This window comes from Trachypithecus francoisi, unplaced genomic scaffold (genome assembly GCF_009764315.1).
Source record: "Trachypithecus francoisi isolate TF-2019V2 unplaced genomic scaffold, Tfra_2.0 Lachesis_group10, whole genome shotgun sequence".
In the NCBI taxonomy this organism is placed as follows: domain Eukaryota; kingdom Metazoa; phylum Chordata; class Mammalia; order Primates; family Cercopithecidae; genus Trachypithecus; species Trachypithecus francoisi.
Window position 1 is genome coordinate 129,668,230 of NW_022681455.1, and position 25,085 is coordinate 129,693,314.

Consider the following 25,085-nt stretch of genomic DNA (forward strand, 5'->3'; position numbering starts at 1 on the left):
GCACCGTGAAGGGCGGTGCATCGTGAGGAGCCTCCCAGCCACCTGGAACCCGCCTAACGTGGCCCTCGGGGCCCCGGCTCCTTCCTTCCACTTTTCCTGAACTCCCAGGAAAGTTTCACAGCCTGTGTCTCGAACCCAAATGCTTCTCCTCTGGGTTTTCCAGAGCAGAAAATATCTCCTGCCAGGTAATGACTGGGTCTCTCCGCACCGAGGCACTCAGTCTTGTCTCCCAGTTCAGGGCAACAGCCCCGGGATGATGGCTGGGCAGGGCATTGTGTGCCATGCGGAAGCCCTGGGGCCTGCCAGCTGCACCCACATCCCCAGGGCCCTGGCAGAGGCAGGGATTGGAGTGATGACAAGAGAACGTGGCAGTGTGGCCACAATGGTGACCTCCACCAACTGCTCTCCTGGGACCAGGGTTCACCTGCTTGGAATGGCCATCGCCAGGCATCACACCCCAGGCCTGTGGGAACCCTCCAGACCCCGCCCTGCACTCCCCTTCTGATGACCCCCTACAGACCCACACGCGCCTTCCCTCTGGGGGCACCTAATCTCTTGTCCTCCAGTCCACAGCAGTCCTGCAGGCCACACCTCTTTGCCCACTTGCCCCAGCCCCCAGGCCAGCTGTCCGGGTTTCCTTGCACGGCCTCTCTTGTCCTGGAAGGAATCCAGCTTGTGGCTGCTCTTCAGAACGGGCTGCAGGAGAGGTGGTATAAGGTGGCTTCTAGGCACAGCCGTGGCCGGGTCTCACGTCAGTCGCGTGTCATCTGAGGAAAATCTTCTGCAGCTACGGCTTTGAAAGCAGCATCCCTGAAGCAGATTTCTGAGCCGCATGTGGGGCTGGCCCTGGTGGAGGGTCGGGAAGGCCCCAGCCTGAATGCTCACGGGGACTCTGTACCCAGCACACAGGTCTCAGGCCACTGTGGATTCACTCGGTCACTGGCTGGGGGAGGGTCAGAAGGGGCCCTGAAGGCAGGCCAGGCTGGAAGGTGGAGGCTGGATGGAACCCAGCCAGCAACAGAGCCTGGACACCGCGTAAGCCCGTCTGTCTGGACCTTGGTTTTCCTGTTTGTGAGCGAGGAGGCTGGCATGGCTGTAGTTGAGGCTCTGGCTGGTTCTGTAGTGGCTGCCTCCCTGGACATGGCCTCTGCACCCAGAACCTCCTGAGCTGCCTCTTCCATCTCCTCTCTCAGGTAAACACACATGGACCTCTCTGTGACCTCAGAGCTCCTTTGGCTGCCAACTCCAGCCTGTTTCCTTTGGGTCTTCAGCACTTGGGCCCACTGCCGAGCACCCCGTCATCCCTGAACACCCTGGGCAGGTCACCGCCCAGCCACAGGGGCACTCGTGCATCCATGTCTGCAGGTCACCGCCCAGCCACAGGGGCACTCGTGCATCCACGTCTGCAGGTCACCGCCCAGCCACAGGGGACACTCGTGCGTCATCGCAGGTCACCGCCCAGCCACAGGGGACACTCGTGCGTCATCAGAGGTCACCGCCCAGCCACAGGGGACACTCGTGCGTCATCGCAGGTCACTGCCCAGCCACAGGGGACACTCGTGCGTCCATATCGCAGGTAACCGCCCAGCCACAGGGGCCCTCATGCGTCCACGTCCGCAGGTCACCGCCCAGCCACAGGGGCCACTCGTGCGTCCACGTCCGCAGGTCACCGCCCAGCCACAGGGGCCCTCGTGCGTCCACGTCCGCAGGTCACCGCCCAGCCACAGGGGCCACTCGTGCGTCCACGTCCGCAGGTCACCGCCCAGCCACAGGGGACACTCGTGCGTCCACGTCCGCAGGTCACCGCCCAGCCACAGGGGACACTCGTGCGTCCACGTCCGCAGGTCACCGCCCAGCCACAGGGGACACTCGTGCGTCCACGTCGCAGGTCACCGCCCAGCCACAGGGGACACTCGTGCGTCCACGTCCGCAGGTCACCGCCCAGCCACAGGGGCCCTCGTGCGTCCACGTCGCAGGTCACCGCCTAGCCACAGGGGCCCTCGTGCGTCCACGTCGCAGGTCACCGCCCAGCCACAGGGGACACTCGTGCATCCACGACTGCAGCGCAAAGGCCTTGCTCAGGGGAAGCACATGGGCAGGATGCCACACAGATTAAGCTGTCGGCTCAACGTGCTTGTCCCAAAGCAGCAGTGGGGCCTGGCACTCACCAGCAGATGACCTGGAGCGGGGAACGTCTGCAGCCCTCTGGGACTCAAGTCCCTGCCCTGCACCCCCGCGTGGCTTCAGGCAGATCAAGCAGCCTCTTTTTGAGTCCAGGTGAGGGGCCTCAGAGAAGTCTGAGTTACGGCTGACAACACCCCTACTGCCCTGAGAGGGGACCCTGCTGGGATGGGGACCCCCCCACCTGACCGAGCAGCCACTGCAGGACCCACCCCGGGCCATCCAGTCACTGCACCAAGTCCTGAGCCCGGGAGGAGCCTGTAGCTCTGGGGCCTGTGTGGCTCCTGCTCCCATTCCTTGGGGTCCCCTCTCTCCCACTGATGGCTGTTCAGGAGCCTCGAGGCCTCTGTGGAGACCCACTCCCTGTCTAGCTCTTGCCACTGCACCAATGACCATGCACAGGAGGCCGCTGGGCCCAAGACAGAGCTGCCAGGCCAGGTGAAGAGCTCCAGTCACTGTGGGGCTTGTCACTTGGAGAGGCCACCGGCTCTTCCTCCTGTTGGCACAGCCCTGTCACGCTCCAGTGAACCTCGGGGGCTGACTTCCGAGATGGCCCCTGGCACTGGCTCAGTGACGACGCAGGCCACGTGGGGCCCGACCTCCCTGTGTGAGGCTCCGCGGCTGCTGCGCCCATCGGCTCCGCCCTGTGATTTCTGAGAGCTCAGCCTGGCAGGCTGCTTCCTCTCGTCTGAAGAGGGACGAGGTGCTCCCTAGGCAGCCTCTGGGTCCTCCTCATCCAGTCATCAAGCTCAGCAGATTCCTGGCTGCCATGACCATCCATATCCAAGGAGCATCCATCCGAAGGCGGCCGGCAGGAGCCACAGGTAGCCGACCGGGGATCACAGAGGCTGGGAAAGCAGCCAGGGCTTCCTGAAGGAGAAGGCATACGGGCCTGACAGGCGGGGAACACTCCAACAGCTGGAGAGCAACGGGGGGCAGGTGACTCTACCCAACCCTCCAGGCTCACTCAGGCATCCCAGGGAGTAAAAGAAATGAAACATCCCGTGTGCCTGAAACTGCGGCCTGGGGGCTGTGCGGCACCCGAGCTCTCGTCGGGTTAGGATTTCATCAACTGCTGGGCTGTTCCTCTCCTTCCTGGTGGCTCCGTTGTGGTTTAGACCAGAGCTTTCATCATCCAACAGGCCTCTGGGGCAGATAGGCAGCTCCTCCGCCATGACTCCTATGTGTAACGACGTGACCCCTCCAAGGACGACGTGGCAAGAGGCAGCCGGGGGGTGGTGGTGGCGGATGCTGCGGGCCGTGACACGAGGGACGACAGCGACAGGCCTGTGGAGTCCGACGATGCAAGACACTCGCAGCTGCGGGCGCAGCCTGCTGACCTGAGATCCTGCTGGCAAGGTCCCGCCGGCCTGCACAGGGACGCTGGAGACACCTGAACACACCCAGAATCAGCTTCCGTTTCCCACCCAAGACGCCTTCCTCGTTTGGAAACTTGTGGCCACGTCCCTTGGAACCAAGGCCGGGAAGTGGGTGGAGCAGGACGCCCGGGCAGGCATGACTAGACACTCACCACTTGCCGACGATCTTGCTGACGTAGCCGGCCTTCTTCAGAAGCTCCGGCAGGAGCTGCTCCGAGTCTGGGATACCGCTCACAATTTCCTGTGGCGTGTAGGCTGGAAGAGCAGTGCTGGGTGAGCCCCGAGGAGACCACGAGAAGCTGCCACCACCCCCATCTTAACAGGACACTGGGGGCTGCACATCCACACATCCTAATAGAACACTGGCCCCTCGGCGTCAAAGGCTGGGCCTGGGGGCTGCGTCCACACATCCTAACAGGACACTGGCCCCTCGGGGTCAAAAGCTGTGCCTGGGGGCTGCGTCCACACATCCTAACAGGACACTGGCCCCTCGGGGTCAAAGGCTGGGCCTGGGGGCTGTGTCCACACATCCTAACAGGACACTGGCCCCTCGGGGTCAAAGGCTGTGCCTGGGGGCTGTGTCCACACATCCTAACAGGACACTGGCCCCTCGGGGTCAAAGGCTGTGCCTGGGGGCTGTGTCCACACATCCTAACAGGACACTGGCCCCTCGGGGTCAAAAGCTGTGCCTGGGGGCTGCGTCCACACATCCTAACAGGACACTGGCCCCTTGGGGTCAAAGGCTGGGCCTGGCGGCCTTGCATCTACAGGGCATGGAACTTCCCAGATTTTTCCAGGCACCCTCAGAGCCAGTGCCATCACCAGAGGGCAGGGACGGAGCAGACTCTGTGCCCCCCAGCGCCTTCCCTGGGCCTCCTGCCTGCCTGATCTCCAGGGATCTCTGGAATACGCCACATGACGCTTCACTGTCCCACCCCTGCCTCCCCCGTCCTTCCCTTTCCTCAAAGGCCACTAGAAATCCCACCTCCCCTATGAGATGCCCCTGGGGAGCCCATCCAAACCCCTCGAGCACAGCAATTCCAGAACATTCCAGAACTGCTGCTGACACCACAGCCCCAGTTTCCCTGTAAGTGTGCGGCTCACCTGCCTGGGGAGTGGGAGCTTCTGGGGTCAGGGTGCCGGACTGGGCACCCTCCGCTCCATCCCCACTGGGCCAGGGCAGGGAAGGAAACCAGCTAGGGGGAGCCCTCATTTCCACCTGAGTCCCGGAGACCCGGGCACCATCCGGACCCCACCTGCCCAACTCTGCACCCCGAGGGGGTCCCTGGAGGCAGCCTACCATTTCTGGCATGGGCGTTGGTGGTGTAGAAGCCATTGCGGATGGGCAGCCGTCCCGTGAGCAGTGCCGCCCTGGCTATGTGGAGGTGACAGAAACAGAAACTGGATGAGAAGGGTGCGGCTCAGACCCACACGCTCGTCAGCAGAGCCCCACACGCTCGTCAGCAAGAGCCCCACCAGTAGACGGATGCGTGACAGATGAGGCAGGCGCAGGTTTACGAGGGGCTGCCACGCCTGCCGATCCCTGTTAGCACCTCCACCACCTGGGTGGGGCACAGCACCCAATGCACGGAAACACACATGGCCCTGGGCCCTGCAGCTCTGCGTTGTCCCCAAGACGCTGTCTCCTCTCTCAGGCTCCCGGGACACCCACTGGGTGTGCAGGTCCACACGCCTCCATCCTCGAGTACCGGCCCCGTACCCTGCCTTCCCTTCTTCCTCACGATCAACACCACGTGTCTCGTCTCCAGCATGAGAGACTCTCCCCGGGGAGGGAGGAAGTGGGACCCCCACTTCCCAGGTACCCTGAGACGGAGTCACACTGCAGCGCCTCTCCCCAGGTGGCCACAGCACTCGACTCTGGGAAACAGAGGACAGCAGCCACCAACACCACCACAACTTTGACCCTGAAAACCCAGCAGGTGCCGCACCCCACACAGCATGGAGGCGGCCTGGGACCTGATGAGAAAGGCCTGAGCCCACCTGCCACCCTCCCTGGAGTAGACAAGGTTGATGTGGCTGCCCAGAGTCAGGGCTGGAAGGATCCGGGAGGCCTCGGCCTGCTGGGCTCACCCCTTTCTGGGAGTGAGAGCCCCGCTGACTTACATGGTGAGCACAGAGGGTTGGCAGAATAGAAGTTTGGGAAAAGCATCCCTTCGGCAGCCATCCGGTCCAAATTTGGGGTCTCTCTGGAGGGCTCTCCATACACCCCGAGGTCGCCCCATCCCATCTGCAGGGAAGAGCATGGGGAGGAGAAATGAGCACCTTCTGTAGCTGGTGCTTCTGGCTTGGGGAGCTGCCCGTGATGCCAAGAGCATGTCAGAGACTGTGGGAGCCAGCGCCACCCTGTGCCCCAGCCAGCGGCAGAGCTCGGCCAAGCCCCAGCAGCGCCTGCGTGCGTGCACAATGGGGCCACTCCATGGTCAGCCCACGCTGGCTTTCGCCTCCACTTCTGCTTGGTCCTCACGTGGGGAATGCGTCCGTCTGCCTCCTCCCAGCCTGACACCAGCATCTGCATGCTCACAGGGAGATGGCCTCTAACACGTGCGTCTACTTTCAACATAAATACACAAGCCCTCGTATGTCTGTACAAACCTAGATTTCAAAGTCGAGCGGTAACTGTCCCCCAAAAGCCTAGTTACCGTGTGGCCCTGCAGTTTCACGCCACAATTCCACTCCTAGCTGTACACCCAAGAGACTGAAACTTATGTCCACACACAGACCTGCACACGAGCGTCCAGGGCAGCACAACTCAGTGGCCAAAAGATCCCAAGCACCCATCGGTGGATGACAAAGTGTGGCCCGCGTGTACTACAAGGGTGTGGCTGCATTTGGAAGTAAGATATTTGCAGATGTAGCGAGCTAAGATGAGGTCACGCTGGGCGAGCGTGGGCCCTCAATCCTATGACTGGGAGTTAGAGATGCAGATGTGCAGTAGAGATGCCGGGTGAAGGCCGAGGCCAACACTGGAGCGGTGCAGCCACCAGCCAGGGGACAGCAAGGACCCTCCTCGAGAGACTCAGATGGGGGGGCCTGGCTGACACCTTGATTTTACACTTCTGGCCTCCAGAATCCAGCAAGAATCCATTTCTGCTGTCTGAGGCCACCCGGCCTGTGGTAATAACGTCTTATGTCTCGGGAAATTCACGCACGCACCACGGCACACCACCCGGCCATCAAAACGAAGGGCGTCCCGCACGGTGCACGGCCCTGGAAAGCTTCACGCGAGGGAAGGAAGCAGACACAAGGGCCACACAGGCTGTGATTTGCTCCTGGGAAGCCTCTGGAACAGGCCGGTCCGCAGAAGCAGGAGGTGGCTGAGTGGCTGCCGGGGCTGGGGGTGGGTGCTGGGGAGGGCCTGCTGCTGGGCACAGGTTTCTTCTTGGGGCGGAATGTTCGCAAGTAGGTAGAAGGGACGGAAGCACCACGCTGTGAATGTACTGAGTGCCCGAGTGGCGCACTTCAAGGTGGCTGTCATGGTCAATTTGATGCTCTGCGTTTTTTTACAATAAAAGCCCCAAGCAGGAGAACGGGTGAGCACAGGGCAGGAAGCACAGAGGCAGGGGATGCCAGGGGTGATGGTGCCAGCACAGCAAATGCCCACGGCAAGCTCCGGGGGTGAACGGCAGGGCCGGTGTTCACTGAAAAATTCTTCTAACTTCGCAGTGTGTATTGTTGAAAAAAGTGCTTTTACACAGGCAGTGGGCCTTGACTTTGCTCTAGGAGGAGGGGAGGGCACCACCTGGGGCTTTGGCTCTCCTCGGATCCTCCAGCCGTCTCCCTGAGCACCCACCTCGGCAGGAGCCTGGAGGAAGCCAGCACCGCGAGACCCTCCGCCTGGCCTGTCTCCCTTCCCTAGGGACATATTCCCTCCTGAGGTGCTCCAGGCACCAACCAAGACATCAGTTAAGTGACTGTGCCTGCCTGGGCCCCTGCCCTCTACAGGCCACCTTCAGTAGCTTCGGCAGCACAAACACAACACCTGGGAAAGACACTGCATTCTAAACACAATGACCACGTTCTCAGGCCCAGCTGCATTCACCACCACGTTCTCAGGACCAGCTGCATTCACCACCACGTTCACAGGCCCAGCTGCATTCACCACCACGTTCACAGGCCCAGCTGCATTCACCACCACGTTCACAGGCCCAGCTGCATTCACCACCACGTTCACAGACCCAGCTGTATATTTATTTTTGAAACCAATTTGAATGCAAATATAGATATTTAGAGCTGGCATCAGCAAACACATTATGTAAAGGGCCTCACAGCAAATCTTTTCAGCTTTGTGGGCCATATGGGGCTGTCACAGCCCCTCAGCCCTGCCACAGCCAGCATTCGAGCAGACATGCATGCTGTGTGCCAATAAAACTTTATTCATCAACATCTGAATTTCATATAAGTTTTCATGTCACAAAATATTATTCCTTTAGTTTTTTTGAACAATTTAAAATTATAAAACCCATTCCTGGCTTATGGGTTTAAAAAACAGCAGGTGGTGAGCCAGAAGCAATGGCTCACATTTGAAATCCCAGGACTTTGGGAGGCTGAGGCAGACAGATCAGGAGGTCAGAAGATCGAGACCATCCTGGCTAACACGGTGAACCCGTCTCTACTAAAAATACAAAAAAATTAGCTGGGCGTGGTGGCGGGCGCCTGTAGTCCCAGCTACTCAGGAGGCTGAGACAGGAGAATCACTTCAACCCAGCAGGCGGAGCTTGCAGCGAGCCGAGATTGTGCCACTACACTCCAGCCTGGGCGACAGAGCGAGACTCTGTCTCAACAACAACAAAAGCTCAGCAGGTGGGTCCACATTTGACCCACGGGCTGGAGTTGGCCAACCTCTTAGTGAAAGTGCAGCTACCCTATCTTAAAAGGCAATCATGGGGCTGGGTGCGGTGGCTCATGCCTGTAATCCTAGTACTTTGGGAGGCCGAGGCAGGCGGATCACAAGGTTAGGGTTCGAGACCAGCCTGGCCAACATGATGAAACCTCGTCTCTACTAAAAATACAAAAATTAGCTGGGCATGGTGGCGGGCACCTGTACCAGCTACTTGGGAGGCTGAGGCAGAAGAATCGCTTCAACCCAGGAGGTGGAGTTTGCAGCGAGCCAAGATTGCGCCCCTGCACTACAGCCTGGGTGACAGAGCAAGACTCTGTCAAAAAAAAAAAAGGCATGAATCACTTAAAGCCAGGAGTTCGAGACCAGCCTGGACAACACAGCAAGACTCCACCTCTAAAAAAGAAAAAAATAGCCAGGTGTGGTGGTGTGCACCTGTGGTCCCAACTACTCAGGAGGCTGAGGTAGGAGGATTACTTCAGGCCAGGAGGTTGAGGCTGCAGTGAGCCATGGTCACACCAGTGCACTCCAGCCTGGGCAACAGGGTGAGACCCTGTCACTAAAACAAAACAAAACAAAACAAAACAAAAGATCATGGCCCAGCAACTCCACTTGTAACAGTTTATCCTAAGTAAATAATTATGGCTATAATCCATTACGCAAATTTAAAACTGTGGGTGAGATAGTGGGAACAACAGATTTAGTTAAATAAGTCACCGTTCATCAGTGTTAATGGGTGGAACTGAATCCCGAAAAGTTATACTGAAATCTCAGCCCCAGCGTATCTCAGAACATGACCTTAGAAACAGGGTTGCTGCAGATATGATTAAGGTGAGGTCATTAATGTGGGGGCAGAACTTCATCCCATACAACTGCAGTCCTTACAGGAGACAGGGCGAAGACGGCTGTGTGGCAACGGGGTCAGAGGGGGGAGACACAGCCGTGGGCTCGGGATGGCTGGGGGCCAGCAGAAGCTGCGGGGGAAACAGGGTCCCTTGCAGGTCTCCGAGGCAGTGAGGTCCTGCCCACAACTTTGGATCTCAGACTTCCAGTCTCCAGACCAGGGCAGAATGCATTTCTGGTTTTTTGTTTTTTGTATTTTTTTTTTGAGACGAAGTCTTGCTCTTGTCCCTCAGGCTGGAGTGCAGTGGCACAATCTTAGCTCACTGCCATCTCCGCCTCCCGGGTTCAGGCGATTCTCCTGCCACAGCCTCCTGAGTAGCTGGGATTACAGGCACCCTCCACCACGCTCGGCTAATTTTTGTATTTTTTTTTTTGTAGAGACGGGGTTTCGCCATGTTGGCCAGGCTGGTCTCAAACTCCTGACTTCAGGCGATCTGCCTGCCTCGGCCTCCCAAAGTCTGGGGTTACCGGTGTGAGCGCTGCGCCCGGCCTCCCAAAGTCTGGGGTTACCGGTGTGAGCACTGCGCCCGGCCTCCCAAAGTCTGGGGTTACGGTGTGAGCGCTGCGCCCGGCCTCCCAAAGTCTGGGGTTACCGGTGTGAGCACTGCGCCCGGCCTCCCAAAGTCTGGGGTTACGGGTGTGAGCACCGCGCCCGGCCTCCCGAAGTGCTGGGGTTACCGGTGTGAGCGCCACGCCCGGCTGTGCTTCTGTTTCTGTTAAGCTCCCGACCCCTGTGTGTGGTCCCAGGAGGCTCCTGGGATGGGTGAGATGGGGGTGTGGCCAGGGGGTTACTGAGAAGCCCACTTGGTGTGAAAAGACATTCCCGACACCTGGTTGTGTGGACACCTGTGGACACGGCTGGATGGCAGGGAGGGAAAGCCTCTTAGTAGAGCAGTCTCTGCAGCAGCCACGTCCGTCCAGGAGCCGAAGCCTTCAGGAGGAATGCAAACAGCTCCACCTGCAGCTCTGAAGTGCGTTAGCGCCTACACCTACGGTTCTTTTTTTAAATCTCTAAAATACTTTTCTCTTTCGTCGACCAGCCTGGGCAACAAAGTGAGACCCCATCTCTATAAAAAATCAAAAAATTAGCCAGGCATGGTGGCAGGCACCTGTAATCTCAGCTACTTGGGAGGCTGAGGTAGGAGAATCCCCTGAGCTTGGGAGGCGGAGGTTGCAGTAAGCTGAGATTGCACCACCACACTCCAGCCTGGGCGACAGAGTGAGACCCAAAAAAACAAAAAAAAACTGCCACTTTTCTCCATATTCGCCCCATCCAGCCTCCTCCTGCCACGAGTGGCCCCGGGACTCACCCACAGAGCAGGACTGCCACCCGCATGGACAGCAGGGACCTCGAGGAGGGCAGTACCTGGAGGCCGAGTGGGCCTCACCTGCCCATCTAGGCCTTTGTAAAGTTTCCACCATTTCAAACGACCCCAAGACAGGCTCCACAGGCCCTGGTGCTCAAAGAGCCAGAGAGAGGCTCACTTTGGTGCCTCTACAATTCACCACAACAGGGACCAAACAGAGTCTGATCGTTGATTGTCTAAGGCTGATTTTTACCAAACAAAACAAAACATTAAAGGTGAACTCTGCTGGGCGCGGTGGCTCAAGCCTGTAATTCCAGCACTTTGGGAGGCCGAGACGGGTGGATCACGAGGTCAGGAGATCGAGACCATCCTGGCTAACATAGTGAAACCCTGTCTCTACTAAAAAATACAAAAAAAAAAAAAAAACTAGCCGGGCAAGGTGGCAGGCCCTTGTAGTCCCAGCTACTCGGGAGGCTGAGGCAGGAGAATGGCGTAAACCCGAGAGGCGGAGGTTGCAGTGAGCTGAGATCCGGCCACTGCACTCCAGCCTGGGCGACAGAGCAAGAATCCGCCTCCAAAAAAAAAAAAAGTGAACTCACTGGAAACTGGAGCTCTCATACGGCGTGTGAGAATGTGACACGTAGCACCTGAGGAGAGGTCTGGCAGCGCCACGCGGGTGGTCACGCGGCCCAGCAACACCTCCCCAGCGCACACCCAGCAGAACTGAAAAGTGTGTCCACGCGGAAACCTGTGCATGAACCAACACCCACAGCAGCTCACTCCCCAGCGGCTGAGCTGAAAACACCCGGATGCCCATCCATGGGTGGGAGCCTTGGCCACACGTGGTCCCTCTGCACAGTGGACCATGACTCAGCCACGAGAAGGAATAGAGTCCTGATGCAGACATGTGTGAAGCCCCGAAATCCCGTGCGAGGGGAAGCCAGACACAAGGCCCACGCACCGTACGATTCCATTCACCTGAAACGTCAGAAAAGGCAGATCCTTCGAGACAGAAAGGGGAGTGGGATGGCCAGAGGCTCCGGGGAGCACAAGGGAGTGACCCCCATCAGGGCTGGGGCTTCCTTCCGTGGTGACGAAGATGGTGTGACGATGTGTGGTGGCCGCACGACTCTGAGACCACACTAAAAACAACCCACACACTTTCACCAGTGAATTCCGTCTCAGCAAAGCAGCTACAAGAGGAGGAGGAAGCACGGGTGTTCTGGTTTTCTGCAGATGGACTGGTGGCTCCCCTGACACTCCTGGGTCAGGGCCGGTGGGTGTTTGACTCGCTGGGTCATGGTAAGTCAAAGAACAAGAAGCCTCAGGGCCTGTGTGAAGTGACGGGGTCTAAACAGAGGGGAGGCGTCGCCTGGGCAGGAGCGGCAGCGTGCTGACTGGCGGCAGGAGGGATGGGCACTGGGCCCGGGGACCACGGGAGGACAGCGGGCCGCTCTGGGCGCACGTGAGTGGTTGGACGGACATCCAGGTCTGCATGGTCACACCTTGGTCTTTGTCTGGATGCACTGATCAGTGTCCCTGGTGGATAACAGGCTATGCGGCCCCTGCCTGTAAGGCTCAGCTTGGCAGGGTGACCGCTCCTCGCCTCCGCCCCTCCTGATGTGTGGAGTGCCACAGCAGAGCCAGGTCTGGGCTTTTTCCTCTCAAAGGCCCTCCACGTCTCATGGGACACAGTTCTGTTTGGCCCTTTCAGCTTTGGGTCCCTTTTGAGATGGTTTATTTTTTTTTGAGACAGGGTCTCACTCTGACACACAGGCCGAAGCATAGTGGCTCGATCTTGGCTCACTGCAACCTCTGCCTTCCGGGCTCAGGTGATCCTCCCACCTCAGACTCCTGGGTAGCTGGGACTACAGGCACATGCCACCAGGTCCAGCTAATTTTATTTTATTTTATTTTTTTTTGAGATGGAGTCTCACTCTGTCACAAAGGTTGGAGTGCAGTGGCATGGTCTTGGCTCACTGCAACATCTGGCTTTTGGGTTCAAGCAATTCACCTGCCTCAGCCTCCTGAGTAGCTGGAATTACAGGTGTGCACCACCATGCTCACCTAATTTTTGTATTTTGTGTAGAGACGGGGTTTCATCATGTTGGCCAGGCTGGTCTTGAATTCCTGACCTCAGGTGATCCACCTGCCTTGGCCTCCCAAAGTGCTGGGATTACAGGCGTGAACCACCGTGTCTGGCCAAGTTTTTGTATTTTTGACAGAGATGGAGTTTTGCCATGTTGCCCAGGCTGGTCTTGAGTGAACTGAGCTCAAGCAGTCTGCCCGCCTCCACCTCCCAAAGTGCTGAGATCCCAGGCATGAGCCACCACGTCCAGCCCTGAGATGGTTTATTTTGAAGTCACTGAAATGGCTTTTCTATCTGAGGACAACGGAGGCTGGAATGAAAGGAGGCACCTGGAGAGAGGTGTCCCCTGAAGCTATGAGAAAGAAAGGGAGGTGGGAGGAGTGGCGGCAGGACGCCAGTAGAGCTGCTCATGGGCTGAGAAGGGACCTTGGGCTCAGCGGCACACAGTCGCAGTGGGCAAATGTGCCCACGTGAGGGTGAGGTGCATCCCGCTGACGCAGCAGAAACCCGCAGTGCAGGCCGGGACAACGCAGTTCCCTGAGGCCAGCCTGAGGGGGACCGGCCACACACGCCCAAAGCTCCTTGCCCTCCACCTCCCCGTGTGCAGATTCATCGTCCTAGGTGGCTTCTGCACTTCCTGCCATCTCCAGTCCAGGTGAGAGAGTAGAGAATGGCAGGTGAGCCGGGGCACAAGGCCTGGGGCGGGAGGAGCAGCATGTTCCACTCGTTACACTGTCTGCCCACGTCCAGGACCGCTCCTGCGCTCCCTTCGGGCTGGGAGTGAGGCCGCACATCTGAATACCGGGCACCCTGTGCCCGGCCCTCCGTGCAGGCTGCATCCTGAGGCTTCCCGAGGTGGGGCTGGTCTCCTGAAAAGGTCGGCAGTCAGCAGAGCCTGCATCTGGGTCTGCCTATGCTCACCTGGGTCATTCTCCTACCTGTTCCAGGCCACAAATAACATGAATGGATACGGCAGAAAATGCTGTAAAGGGAGCGGGCTCCATGCTCATCAATGACTCAGAAAATACTGCAGGGGAGGAGTCCCAGGGCTAGAGGGAGTGGGCTCCACGCTCACCACGGACTCAGAAGATACCGCAAGGGGAGCACTCTCGCTGGGAGGAGTCCCAGGTCTTGGCGGCAGTCCCACTCACTGCCATGACTTACAATGGGGAGGGCATTAGCCAGGGGAAAAGGCATGGGCAGGGCCGTGGAGACCAGGTGCAGCCTGGAACCTTCCCCAAGCCGGAGCCTTACAGACGCTCGGGCTGCAAGTACAGGTGCCGGATGCTGACGGGGAAGCTGTGTGAGCGAGACTCAGTTCCCAGGGCTTTTGCCTGGGCTGGCGGTGTGGCCCCCTCTGCCTGGCACTCTTGATGCCCAGGAGGTGGGTGCTGGGCATAAATCGTGGTGTCTGCGAAAACAGTGCGGCATGGTGAGCTGCTCGTAGCAGCGAACAGCAGGGGGACCTCCTGTTCCCAGATGCCAGCCGAGGGCAACCTCCCACACATGGGCCTTCTGAGGACAGCGTCCCAGGCTGCTGGGCCAGCTCTCATCTGCTGACCCCATTCTTCCGTTATTTATCGGCAGCTTTCTCGGCTATGAAAAGCAGACGTGGACAGCCTCCCTGCAGTGAGCAGGTTACCATGTGAACATCTAGAACCCCCACAGCGCACCATCGGCGGGAACCACCTTTCTTCTCCCCTTTAGAAGTCCTAAAAGGGCAGGATACAGTGGCTCATGTCTGTAATCCCAACACTTTGGGAGGCTGAGGGGGGAGGATCACTTGAGCTCAGGAATTTGAGACCAACCTGGGTCTCACCGACAGACACTATCACTAAAGAAAATCTTTTTTTTAATTAGCCGGGCGTGGGGATTCTGTTCCAAGATGGCCGAACAGGAACAGCTCCGGTCTGCAGTTCCCAGCGTGATCGACGCACAAGACGGTGATTTCTGCATTTCCAACTGAGGTACCGGGTTCATCATTTTGGGACTGGTTGGACAGTGGGTGCAGCCCACATAGGGCAAGCCAAAGCAGGGCGGGGACATCGCCTCACCCAGGAATTGCAAGGGGTTGGGGGATTTCCCTTTCCTAGCCAAGGGAAGCCATGACAAACTGTACCTGGAAAATCAGGACACTCCCACCCAAATACTGTGCTTTTCCAACGGTCTTAGCAAACGACCCACCAGGAGATTATAGCCTGTGCCTGGCTCGGCAGGTCCCACACCCATGGAGCCTTGCTCACTGCTAGCGCAGTCTGAGATTGACCTGCAAGGCGGCAGCCTGGCAGCGGGAGAGGCGTCGGCCATTGCTGAGGCTTCGGTAGGTAAACAAAGCGGCAGGGGAAGCTCGAACTGGGTGGAGCCCACCGCAGCTCTGCAAGGCCAGCTACCTCTGTAGACCCCACCTCTACAGGCAGGGCATAGCTAAACAAAAGGCAGCAGAAACTAAAACTTCTGCAGACTTAAACGTCCCGTCTGACAGCTCTGAAGAGAGCAGTGGTTCTCCCAGCACAGTGTTTGAGCTCTGAGAATGGACAGAACTGCCTCCTCAAGTGGGTCCCTGTCCCCTGTGTAGCCTGACTGGGAGGCACCTCCCAGCAGGGGCTGACACCTCATACAGCTGGGTGCCCCTCTGGGACGAAGCTTCCAGAGGAAGGATCAGGCAGCAATATTTACTGTTCTGCAATATTTGCTGTTCTGCAGCCTCCGCTGGTGATACTCAGGCAAACAGGGTCTGGCATGGACCTCCAGCAAACTCCATCAGACCTGCAGCTGAGGGACCTGACTCTTAGAAGGAAAACTAGCCAACAGAAAGGAATAGCATCAACATCAACAAAAAGGACATCTCCACCAAAACCCCATCTGTAGGTCACCAGCATCAAAGACCAAGGGTAGATAAAACCACAAAGATGGGGAGAATCCAGAGCAGAAAAGCTGAAAATTCTAAAAATCGGAGCAACTCTTCTCCTCCAAAGGATCGCAGCTCCTCGCCAGCAACGGAACACAGCTGGATGGAGAATGACTTTGACGAGCTGACAGAAGCAGGCTTCAGAAGGTAATAACAAACTTCTCTGAGCTACAGGGGGATGTTTGAACCCATTGCAAGGAAGCTAAAAACCTTCAAAAAAGATCGGACGAATGGCTAACTAGAATAAACAGTGTAGAGAAGACCTTAAATGACCCGACGGAGCTGAAAACTGTGGCGCGAGAACTATGTGACGCATGCATAAACTTCAATAGCCGATTCAATCAAGTGGAAGAAAGGGTATCAGTGATTGAAGATCAAATTAATTAACAGGGTGTGGTGATGGGCGGCTATAATCCCAGCTACTCAATTCGGCTGAGGCAGAGAGAATTGCTCAAGCCCAGTAGTTTCAGGCTGCAGTGAGCTGTGATCGAGCTACTACACTTCAGCCTGGGTGACAGAGTCAGACCTTGTCTTAAAAAAAAAAGTCCTGGCCAGGCGTGGTGGCTCAAGCCTGTAATCCCAGCACTTTGGGAGGCCGAGATGGGCGGATCACGAGGTCAGGAGATCGAGCCCATCCTGGCTAACATGGTGAACCCCGTCTCTACTAAAAAAGTGCAAAAAAAAAAAAAAAAAAAAAACTAGCCGGGCATGGTGATGAGCGCCTGTAGTCCCAGCTACTTGGAGGCTGAGGCAGGAGAATGGCGTAAACCCGGGAGGCGGAGCTTGCAGTGAGCTGAGATCCGGCCACTGCACTCCAGCCTGGGTGACAGAGCGAGACTCTGTCTCAAAAAAAAAAAAAAAAAGTCCTGGCTGGGTGCAGTGGCTCACGTCTGTAATCCCAGCACTTTGGGAGGCTGACGAGGGAGGATCACCTGAGATCAGGAGTTCGAGACAAGCCTGGCCAATATGGTGAAACCCCAACTGTACTAAAAATACAAAAATTAGCTAGGCACAGTGGTGGGAGCCTGTAGTCCCAGCTACTTGGGAGGCTGAGGCAGGAGAACTGCTTGAACCTGGGAGACAGAGGTTGCAGTGAGCTGAGATCATACCACTGCAATCTAGCCTGGGTGACAGAGTGAGACTCCATCTCAAAAAAAAAAAAAAAAAAAAGTCCTAAAAGCCCCCAAATGATTGTCCATGTTCAGTGAGCACAGCTGTGAGCCATGGATCAGTATCCTTAAGAATTTCAGAGTTTTAAGAAACAAAGTTTCCATTCCTACCGGTTGCTATGGGATTATTATGAAGATAAGCATACCAGTGCTTGTCTGTCTCAAACAAGGGGCGCTGAGCAGCCCTCCCCCCGCTCTGGCGGCTCAACAAGGCTGCTGTGGCAACAGGAGCTGGCCTGGGTGGCCCTGACTCTCCACTCCCTCTGTGGTCAGGGCTGACCCTTCTTAACCCTATTTTCCAAATAAGGAGTGGAGACGCAGAGCGCTGCTGGCCCTGGGAGGCAGGAGCTGTGTGTGGGCCGGAGCGGAGGTTGTCACTAGGTCTCACCTGTCACCAAGGCCCCAGCAACCCTGGAGAGCACAGTGGGCCACGCAGGTTTCGTCGCTCATGCAGCAAGGTGCCCAGGGTGCTGAGAAGCCAGGCCATGCTAGACCGTGGGCCAGTGAAAGGCCAGGGCAGGGCAGTCCTGGGGAGTGCAGCTGGACCTGTCCTCGCCCTGGTCGGCTCAGCTCCCCTGGACAGGTAGGGGCTCCTGCCAGCTGCTCTCATCCCTGAGTCCCAGCTTCATCCCTGAGTCCCAGCCTCCCATTCTGGCCCCGACGCCAGGGGCAGTGGTACTCTGCCGGGTCAGTGTGACCAGTTGGAGAGTGGCTTCTGGCCATGAGGTGTGCAATAAGCTAGTTTTGGGGACACTGCTTTTCTCAAACTGCACTTGCTCAGATGAAAGTGGGGTCCAGGCCCCCCACTGCCCAGACACAGAGGACTGGATGGGGGAGACTGGGCTGGAGGCAGCTGGTCCATGGAGGGCCATGCTCCAAAATCTGAACCTGAGAGACGCACACTCGTCCTCAGGTGGTGCAGGGCCCAGGGCTGTGGGTCACCAAACGATCCCATGTCATTCCAGAGCCCAAATGACCTGTTGCAGGTTCAGACAACAGCGCCCTGGCAGAAACAACTGGTCTACAGCACAGGGAGAGGTGTGGACAGGGCTGCGGAGGAAGCCCCGGACTCCGAGGAGAGAACACAGCCTATGAGGACTCCCTTGCACCCTGGGGCACGTCAGGGCACTCGGGCTTCACTGCGAGCTTCTGTGGATCTCACTTGCCAGCATCCCTGCCCCATCCTGGTAGCTGCACCATGGGCCCTTCAGGGAACCCCCTCTCTGCTGGGTCCAGGCAGATGAGATGATCGGGGCAGTCTCCCTTCTGGGGTAGGCCGGAGGCTCCGAGGCCTGGGCTGGACAGGTCAGCATGCGCCCCTCCCCCAGTGTGCTTGGCACAGGGCTGAGACCCACATCAGGCTCACATGACTCAGGGGCAGAGCCAACTTCCCACTGGGTCTGCTGACTGCAGGGGGTGACTTGGAGTTGCCTAGGACCATCACAGGCTGAGTGAGGATGTGCCAGTTCAGAGACAGCAGAGCCACGAAAGGGGAAACTCGCCAGGCGGCCCTGACCTGTTGAGTCAGGAGGGCCAAGGAATTCCCACTTTTGCTTGTCACTTTGACTTCATTTTCTGCTGTCTGCATCAGAAAGTTCTAGCAAGTACACCTACTGGCCACGACAGAGCTCCTCTGGGGTTCTTTAGGCGTCAGCTGCCAAAGGACCCCACAAACCACATGGAGGAGGCCACAGGACAGGTCCTCAGGTGGGCGAGGCTTCCCCTGTCACGCTGGTGGCCGCACCGCACCCCTGTACCGCCTGAACCCTTGCTGTCCTATGGAAACACAGGGTGAGTCCAAACGCAATTCCGCATTTACCAGGAGCCACGTTATAAAAGCAGAAGTAGGTGAAACGCAGACTTAACTTTATTTAACCCAACATATCCAAAAGATTATTTCAACAAGTCTTCTACATAAAAAATTATTCATGAGCTGCCCCACCTCACACAACCCTTTGTCCTCTGAGAAAGTCAGGAAAGGCAGAGGCTGAACAGGGAAGCTTCACCCACAGGGTCCAGCTCACCCAAGGAAGCTGTGCTGGCCCCAAGGGACTTACACAATGAAAAGATGAACTTCTGAAACAAAGTATCTACACTAGCCCAGAGAACTTAAAAAGTGAAAGGATGAAATTCTGAAACAAAGTAACTTTAAGACACAGCTAGCACTCAGTACTAAGAAAGACCTGGCTACTGCGGTCAGCACAGGGACCCCCTGGGGGCTGGAGAGCGGGCTCTGGAAAGCACTCACTGCACACACATAGACATATGAGATGGAAAAGGGGCTGCCCAGGGCTGAGGGCTGTCACCCCTGGGTGGGGAAATTATGGATGGTGTCTGTTATCTTTTCAGGTATATCTTTATGCTAAAAAACCATTAATTTAATAAAATTGTTAAGTGAGATATTTTACATTTTTTTTTTGTACCAAGTTTTCTAAATCTGTGTATTTTACACGACCAGCACCTCCCAATTCCGACAGCCACAACCGCCCAGCCCCTGCGTGCGGCCGGTGGCCCCCACTGGTCAGCACAGGTGGATCTGAAGGCCCGTCAGGGTCTCCGCTGGTCTGCAGCCAGCACACAGGGGCTGAGCGGCATTGACGGCCCAAAACTGTCCCGAACTCAGTGTCCTCCCAGTCCTCACACACCACGTGAGCACAGCAGGACAGCTGTGACCCCTCCCCCAGGGGAGGCGGCTGAGGCTCAAGAATGGAAGTGACCCCCCAGCTTGGAGACAGTAGAGTTTGAACCCAGGTGTGTCTGGGGTCCTGCACGGTGACCCGTGGCCCAGGCAGACTCATTACTGAATCTCCAGGTGGCTCCCACAAGGAGTTAGGGAAGGAGGCCTCCAGGCCGGCTCTGTGACCCCTGACCCCGCACCTGCCCACCAGGGGACATTCCAGCCTTTCGGGACACCTGAGCTTTGCTCAGCGTCCTCCAGGGGACAAAGGCAGCCCTCAGGTAAGACTGGAGCCCAGCAGGGGGACCCGAAGAGGCGCCTGAGACCGCGGGAGTGATTCCCAGGGTGACGCAGCTCTCAGGCTGCGCGGCAGGAGCAGCCCCTTCCTCCCTTTGAGGCGGCCACGCTGCGCGCCCATCTGCCCAACAGCAGAGGGCGGGAAAGGTCAGCCCGGGGAGGCAGGGCCCGGCAGTACGCCGGTCACCCACCTGCGAGGGAGGACGCTGGCCCGGTCACGCAGCACAGTGGCAGCGCGGGTGGTGCCTGGTGACCGACGAGACCCCACGGCCACTCCCCGCGGGGCCTCCCCCTCCCCCCACGGGGATATCCCCCTTCCCCTCCTCCTCCCCGCGCGTGGCCTCCCCGTACCCCTCCCCCCACCACGCCCGCCCCTCCCCTCCCCCCGCGACCCCGCCCCCCGGCCCTGCGCCGTCCCACCGCCCGCACTCACGTCGTCCATGAGCAGAAGCAGGATGTTGGGGGGCTGCGGGGCGCCCGAGGCCCCCATCCCCCCGGCGCTCAGCACCAGTAACAGCCGCCACCACCTCGTCGCCGCGACAACCGCCGCCATGGCAACCACCGGAGCCGCAGAGCCCGAGGCAGCGAGCCGACCCACCGAGCGTCCGCCGGCCCTTCCGGCTGGGCTGCGGGCGGGGCCTGGACGGCCTCGTGACCAGTGGGGCGGGGCCAGAGTCCGCGGCGGGACGGAGGCGGGCCCTGGACGGCCTCGTGACCAGTGGGGCGGGGCCAGAGCCAGCTGCGAGACGGGCGGGGCGGGGCTTGCGGGGCTGCGTGACCAGCGGCGGGTCACGTGATGCGACGCCGGCGCCGGGCCTCCCAAGATGGCGGTGTGCATCGCGGTGATCGCTAAAGAGGTGCGTACGCGCGGTGCAGGGCGTCCGGGCCCGCACCATACCCGCCTCTCCGCTCTCTTTCTCCTTTCTTGGGCCTAGAAGGCGCCTTAGGAAATGGGACCTGGAGGAGGCCTTCGCCCAGCTCCAGGGGTCAGGGGCTTCGCGGTGGACGAGCCACCCGGCAGACCCTGAGCTCCCCAGCTCCGCGCTTGCTGAACGCACCCCTCGGCGCCCCAGGTCTCCTCCCCGTCAGGATCCACCGGAAGCCTAGGTGGTCCGGGGCACTGCCTCCGTCCTCAGTAGGTTCTGCCGGTTCTCTCATCCAGCGCTGGCTTCCCGCGTACCGCCCTTCTGCCAGTCTCCCAGGAGCCGAGTTAAAACAAATCGGATCCTGTCACGCCTCTGCCTGAGACCTGTGCAGTGGCTTCTCGTTGCCTTAGGATGCTGTCTGAATAACCTGGTCTGGTATCCTTTCCCCCCATAACCCTTGGCACCCTCCGCTCCAGCCAAACAATTCTGCAGCTCCCTGGACATGCTTTGCCCTCTCACCTCTGGGCCTTTGCACCCGGCACACCTCTCCCCAGCTCCCACCCTCTTTACTGGCCCACATACATTTCTTCTGGAAAGCGTTTTCTGAAGGCTGAGACTGAGCTGGGTGGCTGTCCACACTGTGCTCCTGCTGCATGGAGCCTTCATTTCCTAGCCAGGGTCTCCCCTGAGACCACTCTGGAGGCCGCTCCCTGCTGGGCAGTGGCTGCTCCTAAGCTTCTCATGGGCTTCCCTCCTGGCCACAGATGATCATTTGCTTGTTTGTGGGTTTATTGACTAAGGTATCCTGTAGCCCCGTGAGGGTAGCGAGGACTCTTGTTCGCTGTATTTCTGCAGGACCCAGTGCTGAACAGACACAGGGCAAATGGTGGTGTGTGAAAGCCCAAGGAAGCAGCTGTTAATTCTGGGCTTAGGAAGCTGTTAATTCTGGGCTTACGATGGTCAGAAATGAGAAATGAAGGGAATTTGTAACTGAGTCTTGAAGGGTTTAGTAAAAGGGTCACTGTCAAGGTGAAGAAAAGCCAGTATTTAGGATGCTGTATTTGGGTGACCCATGCAGAGCCAGAGGTGGGCTGAGGCAGAGTGGCTTCCAGGAGAAGGTGAGAGGCCTGCCCGGGTGCCAGGCTTGATCGTCAGGCTGTGCTCAGGCCCATTTTTCTGAGTTGTCTTTTCTGGCCACCCTACTGCTGCTGCTTTGCAAACAACACATAAATCTTCTCAGGTTAGGTGGGATCCCCTGAAGGCAGTGCCCACTGCGGCCTGGAGAATGAAGCAGTGGGCCTTAGAGAATGGGAATGCATTCCCCGGGTGGCTGAAGGTCACGGCTCTGCAGCGTAGTTCAGAGCTGGTGTGCGCTGGGTGGAGTCGTGTCCTTTCAGTGGCTGTCATCCTTTCTTGCAGAATTACCCCCTCTACATTCGCAGCACCCCCACGGAGAACGAGCTGAAGTTCCATTACATGGTGCACACATCTCTGGACGTGGTGGATGAGAAGATCTCCGCAATGGGGAAGGCCCTGGTCGACCAGAGGGAGCTGTACCTGGGCCTGCTCTACCCCACGGAGGACTACAAGGTGTATCTTTCAGGGCAGGGTGTGTTTCAGGGAGTACCTACAATTGCAGGATGTACTTTAGGATCAGATAGCTTGAAACCTTTGAGAAGAAAGAAAAAGAGGTGAGAGTTTTTGGCCAGCCAGGGAATTAGGGATGCCTGAGGTGAATGAAGGCCTCTAAATTGCCTCGTACGTCACTAGACACTCTCCTCTAGTCCCTTGGGACAAATCACTTGAGGCCATGGAGTTCAAAGACCTTCCCAAAAGCGGTAATGTAGCTTGTCCATGGTGACATTTGCTGGTAGCCACTATTTTACAAAATAATGTGGCCTCTAGGGAGGGGATCTGCCTTGTTCACGAAGCCTCTGCTTTTGCAGTTAATTTTCTGGGCCAGGCACTGATTCATAAAGAGGGTGAGGTGATCCAGACAGACAGACTCAGAGTCTAGGTGATTCGGCTCTTGGGAGTGTGAACTGGGTAAGGCTTGGCTGCCTGCCCCTTGCTTCTCCCGCAAACAGCAGACGTCGCCCTAGCGAAGTATTGAGGCTTGCACCCAGCACGGTCACTGCAGGACCAGCCCAGCCTGGGCATTTCCTGTGATTCAAGGTTGCCACGTTTCTCCAAAGGGAGGGCCCGCAGAGGGTCCTCCGCCCGCAGTCCCTGTGTTAAGAGTGCCTTCCTTAACCAACTGTGCAGATACGGCTACGTCACCAACTCCAAGGTGAAGTTTGTCATGGTGGTGGATTCCTCCAACACAGCCCTTCGAGACAATGAAATTCGCAGCGTAAGTCGGGGGGTTAGAAGGCCATGCCCGAGTGGGTGTTTTGTTTTTCCTTTTTGACTTTGTTTTGAAATGCTGAGAAACCAAAAATCTGGCCCTGGCTGTGTGTACCTGGCAGTGTCACAGTTTGCTGGGTCTTTTTCAGATGTTCCGGAAGCTACACAACTCCTACACGGACGTGATGTGCAACCCCTTCTACAACCCGGGAGACCGCATCCAGTCCAGGTGGGCCCTACTTCCTGTGTCCGCATCCAGTCCAGGTGGGCCCTACTTCCTGTGTCCGCATCCAGTCCAGGTGGGCCCTACTTCCTGTGTCCGCATCCAGTCCAGGTGGGCCCTACTTCCTGTGTCCGCATCCAGTCCAGGTGGGCCCTACTTCCTGTGTCCGCATCCAGTCCAGGTGGGCTGTGCTTTCTATGTCTTGTCCCCTTTTCTCTATAGGACCTGCCTTGCCATTTCGGTTGCCAAAATGCAACCATTTGGAAAACAAGGAGGAAAGGTCTTTTTAAGCTATGAGCACCATCCCCCTAAAACCCCTAGGGCAGAGGTTTTAAAGCCACAAAGCCCTGTTTTTCCACACCAACTCTTACACAGATCTCCAGCACGTAAAGTGGATAGAGTGTGTGTGGTGCAGGGAGCGGAGCTTGCCCATTTGGCTTCCCAGGTGTGCCCAGTGGGTACCTGGGGCACATGCAGGACTCAGGGCCAAGCACATGGGCAGCGGCTTTCAGGGATCACACATCCTCTTGTCACTACCTGATCAATTTTTTTTTTTTTTATTGAGACAGAGTCTGGCTCTGTTGCCCAGGCTGGAGTGCAGTGGCCGGATCTCATCTCACTGCAAGCTCCGCCTCCCAGGTTTACGCCTTTCTCCTGCCTCAGCCTCCCAAGTAGCTAGGACTACAGGCGCCCGCCACTTCGCCTGGCTAGTTTTTTGTATTTTTTAGTAGAGACGGGGTTTCACTGTGTTCGCCAGGATGGTCTCGATCTCCTGACCTCGTGATCCGCTCGTCTCGGCCTCCCATTACCTGATCTTTTATGTTGAATTTGAACAGTCAGGAACCTGGTTTGCAGGCATCTTCCGAATGGCCCACAAAGTAAACAGACTTAACTTTTGAATGGCATGAGGGAAATGTGGGGTCCACGCCTACACTCCAGACTTGCTTCCAGCGAGTCCCCAGTTCCAAGACATAATTCCTTGTGGTTGGCAAGAGGACGCTGCAGTGACCCCAGCCAGGCCCTTCCCTCCACCAGGACTCTGTCTTGGGGCCATCCTGGGTCCTAGATGGGAGCAGGCAGGCGAACGTCCATGCAGTCTTGCTTCCTGGGCTGCACAGGCCTGTCCTTGCCACACCACTATCCTGCCTGCCCATGCTGCTCCCTCCTCCACACGTTCCTGGGGCACAGGGAACTTGGAGGCAGCAGATGGGTTCTCAGTGCCTGGTGGGGCGGGACTCCTGTCCTGGCCTCTCAGCTGAGTTCACGTTTCTGGACCCTGGAGAAGGCCCTGAGCGTCCTGTGGACGGAGCCCTGCTGCCCTGCCTGTCTCCGTGAGCAGAGAGGTGGAGGGCCTGGCTTTCCTCTGAGTGGGTCTGTTTCTCTTAGCAGGGCCTTTGATAACATGGTGACGGCCATGATGATACAGGTGTGCTGAATGAGCTGTGCCGCCGGCCATCGCAGAGGATCCCACGCGTGACCGTGGCGGCCATTGGTCTGTTCTCGTCGCCTCTTCCTGATTGGAACGCCTGGGGCTTGCAGGGCAGGCGGCTGTGCGTGTTGTCTCAACTAAAGGTCTTGTGAGATGAGATTTGGTTTTTTCCTTCCGTGTCAGCCAAGGATTTAACTAAGAAGAATTCAACTAAGAACTTTCAGGGGTGTGGGCAGAGGTTTGGGATTAGATGGTGCAGGAAGCCTGTCCCCAGTTGTCCCGAAGGGGCAGAGGCAGGGGCGCCTGGAGCCAAGAGTTCCTGAGCCTGCAGGACCTGTGACCAAGTGGGTCGCCCATTGGCTGAACAGGTGGACTGGTCTGGAGGGGGCGGCCTCCTGAGCCCAGAACCAGCCTAGGATCTAGGGGCAAAAGGGGAGCCGGCGAGGCTTCCCA

At 57.8% G+C, this 25,085-nt stretch overlaps 2 protein-coding genes across 13 annotated transcripts in view; one reads left to right on the forward strand and one right to left on the reverse strand.

Moving 5' to 3' along the window:
• Nucleotides 1-20,428, reverse strand: part of GALNS (galactosamine (N-acetyl)-6-sulfatase) — a 47,151-nt gene extending 26,723 nt beyond the window's left edge. The window contains exons 1-4 of one of the 5 annotated variants that reach the window (XM_033219341.1): nucleotides 20,202-20,428; nucleotides 5,685-5,808; nucleotides 4,861-4,935; nucleotides 3,713-3,815 (exon numbers count right to left, since the gene is read on the reverse strand). In XM_033219341.1, the coding sequence (XP_033075232.1) occupies nucleotides 3,713-3,815; nucleotides 4,861-4,935; nucleotides 5,685-5,808; nucleotides 20,202-20,321 (422 nt within the window). In that variant the 5' untranslated portion in view covers nucleotides 20,322-20,428. Of the gene's footprint in view, nucleotides 1-3,712; nucleotides 3,816-4,860; nucleotides 4,936-5,684; nucleotides 5,809-5,958; nucleotides 6,340-20,201 lie in introns of those variants that run through there. The other 4 variants (XM_033219343.1, XM_033219345.1, XM_033219342.1 and 1 more) reach the window with 4 other exon arrangements.
• A 75-nt stretch (nucleotides 20,429-20,503) lies between these two features.
• On the forward strand, nucleotides 20,504-24,789 carry TRAPPC2L (trafficking protein particle complex 2 like). 8 transcript variants are annotated; one of them, XM_033219351.1, is made up of 5 exons: nucleotides 20,504-20,625; nucleotides 22,054-22,226; nucleotides 22,900-22,987; nucleotides 23,130-23,244; nucleotides 24,590-24,789. In XM_033219351.1, exons 1-5 carry the CDS (start codon nucleotides 20,593-20,595, stop codon nucleotides 24,610-24,612), a joined length of 432 nt encoding a protein of 143 aa, XP_033075242.1. In that variant the 5' UTR covers nucleotides 20,504-20,592; the 3' UTR covers nucleotides 24,613-24,789. The 8 variants fall into 8 exon arrangements, with proteins under 8 accessions (XP_033075242.1, XP_033075243.1, XP_033075244.1 ...); XM_033219352.1 differs by having other exon boundaries at nucleotides 24,593-24,789; XM_033219353.1 differs by having other exon boundaries at nucleotides 23,130-23,209.
• The last annotated feature ends 296 nt before the right edge of the window (nucleotides 24,790-25,085 follow it).

Bases quoted from the DNA above. Each gene is read 5' to 3' on its own strand.
- TRAPPC2L (XM_033219351.1), top strand. From the start codon at position 20,593: ATGGCGGTGTGCATCGCGGTGATCGCTAAAGAG. The intron at 22,988-23,129 runs GTAAGTCGGGGG...GGTCTTTTTCAG, and splicing joins GAGACAATGAAATTCGCAGC to ATGTTCCGGAAGCTACACAA. The intron at 23,245-24,589 runs GTGGGCCCTACT...TGTTTCTCTTAG, and splicing joins TGTGTCCGCATCCAGTCCAG to CAGGGCCTTTGATAACATGG.